At 48.8% G+C, this 14,872-nt stretch overlaps 2 protein-coding genes across 3 annotated transcripts in view; one reads left to right on the top strand and one right to left on the bottom strand.

Annotated features, from left to right (window-relative positions):
* The first annotated feature begins 4,830 nt into the window (after positions 1-4,830).
* On the top strand, positions 4,831-11,645 carry LOC122393179 (regulator of microtubule dynamics protein 2-like). Its single transcript, XM_043388957.1, has 8 exons — positions 4,831-5,114; positions 5,349-5,472; positions 5,860-6,150; positions 7,589-7,691; positions 8,015-8,226; positions 8,511-8,662; positions 10,725-10,806; positions 11,051-11,645. The coding sequence occupies exons 2-8, from the start codon at positions 5,392-5,394 to the stop codon at positions 11,111-11,113; spliced, it is 984 nt and encodes a 327-aa protein (XP_043244892.1). The 5' UTR covers positions 4,831-5,114; positions 5,349-5,391; the 3' UTR covers positions 11,114-11,645.
* A 233-nt stretch (positions 11,646-11,878) lies between these two features.
* Positions 11,879-14,872, bottom strand: part of LOC122393178 (fasciclin-2-like) — a 94,843-nt gene continuing 91,849 nt past the window's right edge. The window contains exons 15-17 of one of the 2 annotated variants that reach the window (XM_043388956.1): positions 14,720-14,794; positions 14,413-14,458; positions 11,879-13,100 (exon numbers count right to left, since the gene is read on the bottom strand). In XM_043388956.1, the coding sequence (XP_043244891.1) occupies positions 14,425-14,458; positions 14,720-14,794 (109 nt within the window). In that variant the 3' untranslated portion in view covers positions 11,879-13,100; positions 14,413-14,424. The remainder of the gene's footprint in view (positions 13,101-14,412; positions 14,459-14,719; positions 14,795-14,872) is intronic. The other variant, XM_043388955.1, reaches the window with a different exon arrangement.

The raw sequence follows: 14,872 nt of genomic DNA on the forward strand, positions 1-14,872 counted from the left end.
AGTGTCAATGCCACGCTGCATTCAATGAATACGATGCGGCATGTAAATCATACTTGTTTGTATGACCCAACTAATTAGAAAATATAGTATAAACAGACAGTTGCATATTTGCAAAATACCATGCAATAGGCTCGCCAGCTGCAAAGATCCGCCTATTGGGTAGCGGGATTGGAAAAACCAAGCGTAAGTTGCAGCCCACGACTAGTTTAAATGCATGTCGGCACTCTGTTGGCGGTAATTAAGATTACGTATTTACCTTTCGTCATTTCATCGTCGAACATATATAGATATACATCTGCTACTCACTTTTCAATATGAATTAGGTATACCTTAACCTGTATTCGTTAAACTAGAACCGGATAACCTGTGCTGACTCGCCGATCTTGTGTTGACATTGTCATGCCGAGTGAGCCACAGACCGCCTGTCGTCGCCTCCTTTCTGGGAGCCACTGCAGCCCGATCTGCAATGCCCGCCGGACCGTTCAGACTGCTCTTGACCCTCATTCGATCCCTGGATTCGACTCTCTGCGCCCCTCTCGTGACTGCCGGACACACCACATCCGCATGTAGACCACTAGGTCTGGCCCGATGCGGGACAATGCGACACCGCTGGCGACATATCGTGCGACAGGCTCGCGACAGGCACGCGACAGGCACGCGACAGCTTCGGCGACATATCGGCCTGTCTAGAGGAAGATCTGACATCGGAGAGCTTGTCCGACACCGAGACCCTCGCGGAGAGATTCTTAGAGGAGGTGCTGACAGCGTGTCTCGCTCGTGCCAACTGTCAATCAGGAGACAGAGATGTGCCGTCAGAGGACCACCGGGTCGAGTATAGGGTGGATACGGTAGGGAGACGGGGCGGAGACGGGACGGAGACGGGACGGAGACGGGGCAGAGACGGGACGGAGACGGGGCGGAGATGAAATGGAGACAGGTGAAGACGAGAGAAAACGAGATGGAAGCTGCAGTAGCACGGTGGCGAGGAGCATACGTTGGGCTTAGCCTTCCAAAGCGAGCATAGCGCAACAAAGTAAACGGATTACGCTAAGAAACTGGTTGCCACGTGCTCGTATGATCTCTAATTAAAATGCATTGCATCCAATGCTTTAATGTATTATGTCACATTCTTAACATCTTGCATCGCCTTAATCTGCATACCAGGATACGAAGATTAGATGGTACATGACCTCATTGGGTTTATGCATTATACCTACACAGTAATGACAAAAATACATTAATGCAAATTATCCTACAGGGACAGGGTGGCCAAAGGAAGAGCAGTGTAATATGTGTGTTGCATAAGCGATCATCATATAAAGCCCAATCTTATCGCGTCGCTAGCTTATTAATCGCTTAGCTTAGAAAATCAGTCGTTGTGTCTAAATGTATATTTTTTCAACCAATTTCTAGATTCATATAGTAAGGTGCTTAAAATCAATGTCGAGCATTGTGTTTTACAAATCGTAAAATTAGAAACAACGATAAGTCGCATTTCCCTTTTTCTTATTTGCATTTGAATCAATCAATTTTTCAAACAACAATATTATACCCACTTAAAAATAGTAGGCCTGTATCTCAAGTCAGGTTATTGATGTTGGCAGCAAGCTGTTTTCAGCATGTGAATGCGGATAACTGAAAATAAATGAAAGTAGATGAAAACATCACAGGTCATTGTGTATGACTACCACACAAAACCACAAAAACGTACAAACATTTTTTACTTCCGCTGCATCCTGGCATGTATTTACAAGCAGTTGCAGCTTGGAGGCACATCTACAAATACCTGCAGATAATCCGAGCTGAGATCCTGAAACGGCAGCGCTGCTTAACAGGTGCCCTGAGTTGGATTATTTCAGCCTCTCGCTGCTATTTACAGACATTGCATGGCTCGCAGTGATCTCTACAAGAGCACCTACACCTTTTTTGTACTTAACTACGCGCCTGGATCCGCACCGAAACATAAAACTGGGCAGCTTAACCTGGTAATGCGAGCCGCTGTTGTCACGCTGATGTAATATCACGGTGTTGTGGCCGGAATACCCTGGCTGACAGGGTTTGTGTTCAGATCTGGGACGGCTCGCTATCTTACAGAGCAGTGAACGATAAGGGCACTCCCCGTTTCACCTGTTTCCGTCTGGGCTGTGTATATGGGGAATCACGCTTATCACAGCTAAGGGGTGTGTCAGATGGTGTCTTAAAGACGTGTGCCGGCTGAGATGGACCAAAGAGGAGTGGAACGGCATCCGCCTCAGACTTGAGATGGATTTCCAGATGCTCAAACAGGCCACCCTATCAGTCAGATAAATATTCGTCCCATTCAAAAAGGACTGCCAGATCCTCAGTCAATCTGTTATCTGGCTATATCAGACAGATAACCATTTGATCAGCCAGTGCTGCCAAATCATTTCTAGGACATTGTTTTAAAAAGACAATCAGATTTGGAGACTGCAGTAACTTACATGTCAATTGCACCGAAGCTGGAGACTATGCAGTTACCCACATGTCACTAACACCAAGATTGGAAACTGCAGTAACTCACATGTCAATAACACCAGGGCGGGAGGCTCCAATCACTCACGGGCCACTAACACCAGGATTGGAGAATGCAGTTACGCACATGTCACTAACACCGGTATCAGAGACTGCATTTACTCACATGTCACTAACACCAGGATTGGAGACTGCAGTAACGCACAAGTCAACGACACCACCGTATTAAAGACTGCAGTTACTCACATGTCAATTACACCAGTATTAGAGACTACAGTTACCCACACGTCACTAACATCAGCATTAGAGACTACAGTTATCCACATGTCACTAACACCGTATCAGAGACTGCAGTTACTCACAAGTCACTAGCACCAGTAATAGAGACTGCAGTTACTCACAAGTCACTAACACCAGTAGGTATTAGAGACTACAGTTACCAACATGTCAGTAACACCGTATTAGAGACTGCAGTTACTCACATGTCACTAACACCAGCATTAGAGACTGCAGTTGCCCACCTGTCACTAACAACGTATTAGAGACTGCAGTTACTCACAAGTCACTAGCACCAGTATGAGAGACTGCAGTTACTCACAGGTCACTAACACCAGTATTAGAGACTGCAGTTACTCACATGTCACTAACACCAGGATTGGAGACTGCCGTTACTCACAAGCCACTAGCACCAGGATTGGGGACTGCAGTTACAGGTCAATAACACCGGTATTAGAGACTGCAGCTACTCACAAGTCACTAGCACTAGTATTTAGAGACTGCAGTTACTCGCAAGTCACTTATATGAGTATTAAAGACTGCAGTTACTCACGAGTCAACAACACCAGTATTAGAGGCTGCAATCACTCACAAGTCAATAACATCAGGATTGGAGACTGCTGTTAATCACAGGCCGCTAGCACCGAATTGTAGATCGACAAGTGACAACACATGGCGTAAAAGTCATTGGATTCAGCAATGAAGTATGAAAAATAGACTGAGTTTTATTTGCTGTTATGATATGGCTTATTTATCTTAGTTTATAATTAGTTTATGTCTATACCTATTACCTACTGTTTATTAAGTTTGTTTTTTAACCGGCAGTTCGCCGATATTTGATTGTCGGGTTAAACATTCCACACTGAATTCTTACCGGTCATAGGCTGCTACACTTAACGCTGTTATCCGGCGTCACGCTCACGCATCAATATCCGGAACATGCATCCTATCTGAACCGAGGAACAAATGTCATTGGTCGCAACTGTCATTTCAACGACCTGCACCTGTCAATGACGCCGTCGTCACTCATCTTCTACCGAATATCCCCGCCTCAGTCTCCCCAGCCCGGCCGAACCCCGCCAATCGGGAAGTTCACCTCTCGGGGGCACAACCTTGACCCCAGCTGGGCGCAGATCCGGGCAGCCCACGCTCCCATCCGTCCCACCCCTCCCCACCCCCACAGTACTTCGTGGCACGCGCGTCCGTTTCAGAAATGCAATTATGCGCCTCTGGTTTGTAAATGCCGCGCGCGTCCGTCGTGTCTGTCATTCCGGAGACAGGTTCCTCCATTTTTCAACACGAGATTGGAGTGTCTATTGGACGGACCACCCTTGAGAGGAGAGTGGTAGGGGGACGGAGAGGGGGGCACACGACTGCGCCATTCATCGAGGCCCGTATGTCGTGGTAGGTATGACGTGAGTCGTGACATTACTGACGGATATGGTTTCCATCGATGAAACCAGCGATGGGGGTTGATCGGATGGCATTACTAGGCATTAGGCATGCTACAGGGACGTTGGATATGCCAAGACCTGGTTATGCAATGGAGTACCGGAGAGCAGATATTGAGGCCAGGGAGGGCTAAGGTACCATTACCTAAGGCATTATGCCCGGCAGTAAATGAGTGGCGTGTCTCACTTTGCCCATAGGTACTTTAGCAAAACGGCAGGGCATTTAGCATAAGGCTGGAGGAGACGGGTGTCATTGGACCTTCCCTTATCAAGCCGTGCTTTTTTTGCGCATAAGATCAAAGATGCATAAGCATTTACCTACCAATAGGCATATGCTTAAAATAGTAAATACAGATCTATATCTGCGGGATAATGTACGCATTCGACTTATCGAGAAACCTGAAGTCAATGAAAATCACTGGCTTAAAAAACACATGGAATTGCATAAAGTCATTAAAGTATTTTCATTTTTATTGTGATCAGCTGAGTAGCTGCTTGACAAAACGACAGCCGCAAAAATAGCAGTTGATTAGTGCTGATCCTGTATGAAAACTTTTTATTTGCTAGTCGTAGCTCTTTTTTACATTAATGACGCAGGAGAGACGAGACCGATGTAAACAAACTTTTCATATTTGCGCGGACAATCGGAAATTTTCGAGTTATTGATGTATTTACGCAAGTATAGTAAATTGGTAGTTATCTGATGTGATCGCATTAATTTTCAAAGGGGGAACTTGCCCTGCAATTTTGAAAAATTGGAAGTGGTATACCTTTACTCGTACTGAAATGTAATCCTAAAGCGACTAACGTTTGTCAAGACTGAGGCGGAGGTGCTGAGGCGAGTCGCCTGAGGGTAGTTAGCGGCATTGGCTAAGTTTTGAGAGGAATCAAAAGGTAATTGGAGTATTTATTTGTTTGCGCCTTTACATAAAATACATTATTATGTTACTTGACACGTAACTCTAATCATTTAAGCTTTTTTGCTGCATTCCAATTCCAATTTCGTCAAAAGCGGATTTTAAGACATTTTAAGCCATTATGTTATCACACGTTCTTAATGTGTGCACTTGTGTGCTATTTTGTCTCACTTAAATATTCAGTCATTAAGGCAGTGCCCCTTCATTGCAGGCAATTTGTTTTGGATTTCGTATTTCTCGGTTCAGAGATCAAGATGGATCCAAAGCAATACATGACAATATCGATGGGGATAGGAGCATCCCTTGGGATTGCCACCCTCATTCTGATGTATAAGGTAAGCAGTAATATTTCCTAACAACTAAACCTTTATTGTGTTCTACCCCCATTATTTTTGTAGTATTTTGCACGTGAAAGTATCTGTTCCTAGTTGTAGGTTGAGTGAATAAAATCATTTCTTGGTTCTCATGTCATTGCTACGTATCATTTAAAAACAATTCATACAATTTTTAACTACATCTATTATGCCTAAACTTTTCACATTTTACACCCCAAACCTTAATCATTGAGATATGTACCTATAGTAATAAGTTTACCAAAACTTTTCACACTGCAGTGTCCCCTGATCTCCACCCTCCCCTTCTCTCAGGTGGAGTGGCTGTGCATACCAGCAGTAACTCCCCACTCTGCAGTGCCCTTATAACCCTCCCTCTGACTGCCGCAGGTGGAGCGGCTCTACCGGCTCTGTCTCCAGCTGCAGGCCTCCGTCTCAGAGCTGCACGTGCTCGTGGAGGAGTCGCAGGCGATCGCCGGCGGCCGGCAGACCGGCGAGCTGAAGAAGGCCGTCAGCCGTCTGACTTCGACCACCACGGGCTCGTTCTATGACCCCGACTCGGACCCGTCCGCGGACATGTGGTCGGCCTCCTCCGAGAAGAAGTTCTACGAGAAGGTGGACCAGTGTATCGACGAGCACCCGCTGCAGGCTGTCCAGGCGCTGGAGCAGCGGAAGGCCGAGGTGGGCACTGGGAGCGGCTCCGGGGAGAGCGAGGGAGGGCAGAGTGTGGCCGGGGAGAGCAGGGGGAGCAGCAGCGAGAGCTGGGCAGACGCCGAGCCTCCGGCGCCGTCGGCCGGGTGACGGAGAGGGAGAGGGCGAGCCTCCTCAGAGCGGCATGTAGACTGAGGGTGGATTCCTTGCCGCGACAGGGTCGTAGGTAGAGCATGGCCGTCTGGGTTTTATCTCCAGTCAGTCACTGGGAGAGTTACGTATAGTGTCCATATGTGTCTGGTGTAACTGAGAAACTAGCCTGATGTCATACTTTGTCGTTGGATTGTGTTTTGATTCGGAGGTAGCCGGCACTCAGGCCAGTTTGAGAAGCGGTTAAATGGAATCATTCACTGCCTGTCCTGTGTCGAATTTACGCTGGTATAGTTGTAACGAAGATGTGTAACATTCTTCACAGCAGAGCTAACTTGACTATTGTGCGGTTTATAAAACCAAGTTCAAACATGTGTTCAAAGGTGTTTATGTCAAATGTGTTACGATTCCCAGTCACATATAGAAAATATGTGGTGCGTTTAGTACAGTACAGCGTTTAGTACATCAATAACGAACATTGTAGGTAAACAGCCTTGAGTCATGCGGTATAGAACACATTCGTTTCATGGTTGAAAACGACTATGCCGAACACATCGCGATTACGTCATATTCCCCGACTCTTGCCTATGCATGATTGCCTACGTGATCATTTGGCCTCTGTTTACAGGCCTTCTTGATCGAAGTTTTTTTGTCGTGTAGTGCAGCAGTGTGAGCTATATAATAGTCGAGTAGAAAAAATAAAAGCGATTTCTATGTGTCATACAGGCTTTGTCTTCTATGACGGCTTTTAGAGAAAAAAAGTGGCGATTAAAATCGCATTCAAAAGATCGCGTCCTGCTTCTGATAAGATTTCTTTGCAGAAAGAGGTCAGTATAAGCGTAGTTTCCGAGTTCTTACGGCAGATACGAGTTGCTTTTCCAAAGCACCCTGATGCTGCAACCACACTTGTCCGCAATTTCTTAGAATTTGTAGGTGAAACGAAAGAAACATTCGCGTTTGGCTTTATTGTTTCATTGCTGAATTCCCTGTTTGATGATTAAAGACACGCGTCGAACTAAGCACAGAGCTTCCGCTACCCTCTGACAGCGTAACCGTTCCGTTTTGCCGTTCGTCTACCGATATTACCGTCCCCTTGCTCGTTCATCTGCATATCTTATTCCGTTCTCTCGTTTGCCTCTCGGATGTTATCCGCCCACCGTTCGTATGCCGTTGTTACCGTTTCGTTTTCCCGCTCATCTGTCGATGTTGCCGTTCTGTTACCTCGTCCTTCTGTCATTGTTGCCGTCCCATCTGCTTCTTCGCCTGTGCCGTTGTCCCCGTTCCATTCCCTTTCTGACCCCTCGACTGCCGTTCTCAGTTCCAGAACCGTGCCGGCTGGCTGTGGAGGATGGCCAAGGGACACCGACTGGTGGCCCTGCAGACCAAGGACGCCGATAAACGCAAGGCAGAGCTCTACAAAGGTAACTGGAGAGACTTATCATGCGCTGACGTCATGTTGACGCCGAACATATGCCACGTATGAACATATTTTGTTGACGACTCAGTCAAACCCATCTCGTATGGAGCGTTTTCATGCAAAAACAAACTTCTTTCTCGCACTTTTCCATCTCATTCATGAGTTGCAATCATTTCTCGACTCATCAGGCAAGTGTGATACGATTCGGCTACTTTTATCGCCATTTTGAATTGCCCTCGTTTCAGCACATTATTAACCATAGGGCCATGCTGAGCACTTCTATCGCTGCCCCAGGGTCTGACCGATGCCTGCCCCGTTTTTCCGCAGCTATCGCGTTCGCCGAACGTGCCCTGGCCAAGAAGCCGAGCGCCGAGGCCCACAAGTGGTATGGCGTCTCGGTGGGAGCGAGGTCAGAGTTTGGCACCGTCCAGGAGAAAATCAAGGACGGTTTCACGTTCAAGGAGCACATCGACAAGGCGGTCAAACTGAACCCCAAGGACCCGGTCCTGCACCACCTGCTCGGCAGGTTCAACTATGAGGTCAGTATCGGGAACTTGGAGTTGGATGTGGAGGAAATGTGCTAATCTACGTCACGATCTACACCATTGTCATCACTCAGCGTCTATATCCAGCCCAAATCAATGGCCTGTCGCCTGCTCCCTGTTTCGAGGTCTCATCCCTGCCTAATGACGCCCTCCCTTGCCGCTAGATGTCAGCCCCTTCGCTGCCTCCATCCACGTCCGCTAGATGTCAGCCCCTCCGCTACCTCCCGCTCTCGCCGATAGGTGTCAGCCCCTCCGCTACCTCCCGCTCTCGCCGATAGGTGTCGGGCCTGTCGTGGATAGAGCGGCGGGCTGCAGCGGCGCTGTTCGGCTCCGTACCTCAGTCCACCACAGAGGAGGCTCTCCAGTGTCTCCTGAAGGCAGAGGAGCTGTCCAAGAAACCATGGCTGGAGAACCGATACATTATCGCGCGGTAAGCCGGGATATCGACTTATCGAGGGGCATTAGATTAGAGACATTTCGTTTTTCTCACAGACAATGACAATACAAAAACAATGTAATAAGACCAGACGTTTCGACAACAAAGTGCCTTCGTCAGTGGAAAACAAGATATAGACTTTATATTTTTTATCGATGTTAACCCTCGCCCATGTAGGGGGGGGGGTTGGTGCAACCCCCCCTGAGGTTTTTCGGAAATAGTGCAAAAACGGCGGCGCGCAGCGCCGCCAAATTTTGGGTACCTTATGGGGCAAACCTTGCGCATCTTTTGATAAAAAAAATTTGACCGGGTCATGTCAGGTCACGGAGTTATGACGTCACAAAGGGAACAGCCTCCGGCCGGATTTTCACAAACTGAGTGCCAACGCCCGAGGTTTCCTGCCGGTGGTACGGACATCGGTTGATGGATCGTGATGAAACTTCCCATGCATATTGGGGCAAGTATTGGCTATCATATGGTGTAAGAAACTTGACCGGGTCAGGTCAGGTCACGGAGCTATGACGTCACAAGAGGAACAGCGTCCGGTACTATTTTTGAAAAGCGCCCGAACCACTATTTTGCTAATTCTTGTCACCTCAATGGGAATATGCAGCAATATTAGCTTCTATATGGAGCAAATGGACATCCCAAATCCAAAAATACAATCAGATTTCAAAAATTTAAATTTTGATTTTTCGAATTTCTGCCGCCGACTGTGACCTTGCCGACTTCCGGCGCTCCCAACGCGCCATTTTTAGAGCTAGGGAAACGAAATACATACCAAACGATAGAGAATTGATCAAGGAACACGATAGTGAAGGTTTCAAGTCGATATCTCCCACCGTTTTGCCGCAATCGCCGCGGAAAATTTGAAAAAGTCTATTTTTCCGAAAATTTGACCTTTGACCGGTCAAAAGTAGGTCAAATGTTGACCTAGGACCAAAAAAATATACCACCAATCGCGAGATCTCGGCGAGAGCAATCCGTTGGTCTTTTCCGCTAAGCTCTACGACGCTCCGTTTTCAAACGCCAAGGGGGGGGGGTCGCACCAACCCCCCCCCCTGCATGGGCGAAGGTGGCAGATCGCCGTTTACGGGCGAGGGTTAAGTCTATATCTTGTTTTCCACTGACGAAGGCACTTTGTTGTCGAAACGTCTGGTCTTATTACGTTGTTTTTGTATTGTCATTGTCTGTGAGAAAAATCGAGGGGCATCATGGGTGTTCGATGCATAGGAGTTCCATGCACCGAACTCCTTAGGGGCTCGTCACCAAACGTGAATGTACCGGGTGTGATTGAGCTCCGTTCCGTCGTTTCCATCCTCAGGATACTGAAATCCTTCTCCTCCACGCCACAAACCTCTCCAGGCTGGACAGTTATCCGATGCGGGCTGCTCCCTTGGCGCGGCACCGCTGCTCCCGAGGGAGCGCACCCCGTAGCCGGGTGCAGCGAGTACTTTGGGGTTGGGTGGCCTGTCCTTGGACGGGCTCAGCCCCGGTGACTCGCTAGGGTGCCTGCCCAGACCAATGTCTTCCCCTATATCCTATCATCCTCCCGGCTCTGAAATGGCCTAATTGGACCGAAAGGGCCTAACCCAACAAAACAAAACCTTGGAAACGTGAAAGTCACCCCATTCCGTGCTTCTATCCTCAGGATACTGAAATCCTTCTCCTCCACGCCGCAACCCCTTCCGGGCTGGACAGGCAACTTTATCTCATGCGGGCTGCTGCTCCCTTGGAGCGGCACCGCTGCTCCGGAGGGAGCGCACCCCGTAGCCGGGTGCAGTGACAGTGAGTACCTTGGGGCTGGTCGGCCTGTCTTTCGGGACGGGCTCAGCCCCGGTGACTCACTAGGGTGTCTGCCCAGACCAATGTCTTCCCCTAATTCCTATCATCCTTCCGGCTCTGAAATAGTCTTGTCAGACCGAAAGGGCCTCACCCAACAAAACAAACAAAGAGTGCTATTGGGAGGCAGTCGTTTTTCTCTGCTTGCTTACAGAGTCGGTACGACGACGTTATAGCCACACTCTATGGTAATGACGACCCTCTTCATCCACAGGTGTTACATCGACGATAAAAAGTACAAAGACGCCATCAAGTGGATTGACAAGGCGGTGAAATGCGCGGTGACTTCAGAACTGGTGAGTGGACGTAGCTTCTCAACCCTGTCAAAGTCGACGATCATTGGGCTCAGTTTGGAAATGGATTACGTTTCTGTCCTGCAATGGATGTGGGCGAGCTGGCAGTTGAACGTGTAAATCAGTTTAACATGTACGCAACCTGCCGTGTCTGAATCAACGGCGGGCTTTCTCCAATGTCCATCACTTTTAAGCTATGTATTAGGTTCAGATACTTTAATATCTGAGTACTATTATCTTTTTTCAGGACGATGCAATAATCAAGGAAGTGAAAACGCTACAGGCCAAGTACGGCTCATACCGAGCATGATTCCCATCTGCTCGCCTTAGTTCACCCACTGCTGTCAGCGAACTCCAATCGGGGGAGCAGCGCTCCGGTTCTGCCTTGGCGTGGTGATGTTCAGCCATCAGAACCACGAGAGGTTAGTTAGGTGGAGAGGAGCAGAGCCTAGCGGATGCCGAACGAACACGAAGGTACCGTACGTTAGTGGTTGAGCACGACTGGGCAGGTCTCTCAACATTGGTAGAAATATTGTTATGGCTGCTTCTACACTGCCTTGAGGTCCCCGATGACAATATGAGGGTCTATTGACTGAAAATTGTTTATTCGAGCTTAATAGAATGTAGACTTTTTAATGTTTGTGCTTCAATCCAAATATTGACCGGATTTCGCAAAGGTCTGAGCGATACGTGATATGCCATTATTCCAGTGTTATTCCAGTGATATTTGTTGCGATTTTGTGTACGCCGCCACTGCTTCGTCATTAACTGTTCAGATCTAGTGCATACATCATTATATAGTCACAACGAACAATATTTTCGAAATGAAAACGTAACTGAAACTCAGCGTTTTTATCGATGGCGAGTTTATCGTTAGTCCAGAACAGCCAAACAAAAACAAGCCCTGAGAAGTGAATAGCACACGTAGACAGCAAACCATATCCTCCCACCACTCTTTCTTTCAGGGTAGATTCAAATCCCGCTGGACTGTTGAAACATTTTTCTGCAACCATGCCCAAACTATCCTGCGTCAAATTACCAGCCCGACAACTCTCCTAACGAACAAACATGCCGCATCGACCACATGAACTGTATTCGCCATTAAGAACATCGCTTATGTACACATCTCGGAGTGGGATTGACACGGCCGAACGCCGGCCAACGGCTACTCAGAATCTCATTCGCACCGGACGTCGTACAATCAAGGTTCAGCCTACCACCCCCCTCCCCGCACGCACTTTGAGCCCGCTCCCCCTCAGGACACATTCCCCTTCAGACACCGTGGCAGCCCCTTAGAAGACACACATTCACGTTCGCAGACATGAGAACGGCGGCGGCCCTGTGTCCCGCATACGCAGCCGCCGACAGAGTTGAAAACGCGGCGAGAATCGGCTACATCACGTCAGAAACGGGGGAATTATTTATGAGAAAAAAGGCAATCCGAGGTCGGGACGGTATTCAGCTCACATGGTAGAGGGTTTGTTTGATTACATTAAATTTAGCTAACACAACGAACATTTCTTGAATGACTGCCTTCACTCCCTCACACAAGTTCGGTACTTTTATTTTGAAGTGATGGATAAACACAGTCGTGGTGTGGCCGATTCTGGCGCTAGTTTTCATCTCAGCACCCCCAGGCCGACTAGTTGGCTCTACATCTTAGCGCAGCGACGCTGGCGACACTAATGTATATGTATACTGGAAAACATCGGCGTACAAAACGCGACCCTCGAGCGGCCCTTCGAGCCGCGCTCCAAGGAAAGCGCGGGGCTGGGCCGGGCGGCCAATCACAGCCGTCCTGAGAGCGCTCGCCGCACCCGATTGGCCGAGAGCCGGCCGGTGGGCGGCGCATAAGGACGGGAACCAAGGAGAACTTCTCGACAATGCCGTACACAAAATGAAAAAGGTGAACGATAAAACACAGATCTAAACGGGGCAGCGGCGGCGGCTGAGGCCGCCGCTACTGCTGGAGAACGCCTCATCCCGGCGGCGGTGACGTCACCTCACATATGACGTCACCTAGACAACTGTCTGACGTCATGGTCACTCTCAGTCTTGTCGGGCTTCCTCACATCACTGCCCGCTGGGTTAACGTCAGTTGGTCGGTGTGATGCCATCACACGTCTTGTGAGGTCACTGTATCTGGGCTATATGACGTGTCTTGCGACGGCCGGCTGGAGGCCCTGACGTCGCTTTGAAGTCACTCTGACGTCATCTAGACGGCCGAGTCTTTGGCGGCATCCAGCTGCGCCTTGTCAATTTTCAGAGGCTCATCCTCGCTGGCGTCACCGGCCCCGCTGGAACACCGACACAGCGTGTTACTATACGATCATAGGAGGTGTTAAGACACAGTCACAAGGGTGATACACCGACACAAGGTGTTACTATACAATCATAGGGGGTGTTATACCGACAAAGGTGTTACGACACAGTCACAGGGAGTGTGGCACCAACACAGGGAGGTACTACACAGTCACAGAGACTGCTACACCGCCAGATGGTGTCAAGACAGTCCAGAGTGTTACAGTCACCATTGGTGTAACACCGACACAGGGTGTTACTATACAATCATAGGGGGGTGTTACATCGAAAGAAGGTGTCAGACCATGGTTATACAAGATGTAACACCGGCACAGGGGTGTTACGACAGTCATAGAAGGTGTTACACCCACAAGGGGTGTTACGGCAGTCACAGAGGCTATTACACAGGCATAATGTCAGAGAGCCGCAGAGGGCGTAACAACATGTGTCAGACAGTCACGGGGATCGACACAGCCACAGAGGGCATTAGCTTGGCAGAGTCAGGTGCAGCACGACACGGGAGCGTATTTACGCTTGTGTGAAAGTACACGGAATGAAACAACGAAAACAAAGGTCACATGATCGCGTTCTTCTCACATAATACTACATGGAGTTGCATCTACTTCTAGGAAGCGTTTCGTGCTTTAGTTAGTGCGTTTGGTGGTGATGGGGAGCGAAGGTTGTCACAGATTATTTCCAGACACGATTGGCGACGTGTACTGTGTGCGAACCACGATCGATCACAGCAAGTGAGGAGCGACATTCGTAGACAGCGCACGGCTTTTTACATTTCTGTGCAAGGTAAAACGCCAGACAAGTGCTACTGGGTAGGTGAGCGGAAGATGACAGTTCATTCTCATTTGTGGTGAAGTGTGATGGAGTGGGGCTACACAATTGAGTAACGGGCGGAAGCATTTAAAATAAAAATAAACTGCGTAATTTTCTTTCAACTTGCTACATCATTATAAAGCCGGTCACTAGGATACAAGTGAAAGATCAATTCAAGCATCTCCAGCATCTGTGAAAGGCACTACGGTACAAAACGAACATAGGGTTTATCGTGGTTTCTGCTACGGCCTTTGATAATCGGTGAAACTGAGGTGAAAAGGCAGGACGTAGGCTCATACCACGCTCAAATAATGTGATATAGTCGCGATAGCCAACATAAGACCCCAACAGCGCGCACCACCTAAAGCTTATGAGAAATGCAGGTGATAAAGGAAATAAAGTGCAGTCGCAGGCTGAGAAAGATGGCGCCGCTTCGTCGCATGCCGGTTCAGTGGCGCCACCTATAACACCAAAACTTACCGGTGGCGCCGTCTACACACTGGTCTGCTTCGGCAGCCGTATCACCCTGCCCGGAGGCGACACAGGCAGCAGAGAACGAGAGAGCGAAGATAAAGTGAGAGAAGAAAGAGAGAAGGGCGACAGATAGCGCCGCGAGACATCACGACACAAACTTTCGATCGCAACACTCGACGTTCCTGTATCCTTCACATCTCAGCAGACTAGTCGGTGGAATGGGGCTGTGATGGGGGACCGTGGACCCAGCACCGGCACCAGGCCCTCCCTCCACCTCTCTGGGGTTCGGACAGCACACAGCCCAGCCACCTACCGTTCACCGTTGGCCTCTGGCGGCGGCGGAGAGCTCTTGTTGCCGTTACCGTTCTCCTGGAGAGGCTCCTTCTCACTGAAACGGGCGAGCGGCGACCGTGAAACGATGCTCGGGGTGGACGTTGACCACCTAACATTCTTTCTGTTATTTGTT

The sequence above is a fragment of the Amphibalanus amphitrite genome, unplaced genomic scaffold, assembly GCF_019059575.1.
Source record: "Amphibalanus amphitrite isolate SeventyFive unplaced genomic scaffold, NRLGWU_Aamphi_draft 000521F_arrow, whole genome shotgun sequence".
NCBI lineage: Eukaryota > Metazoa > Arthropoda > Thecostraca > Balanomorpha > Balanidae > Amphibalanus > Amphibalanus amphitrite.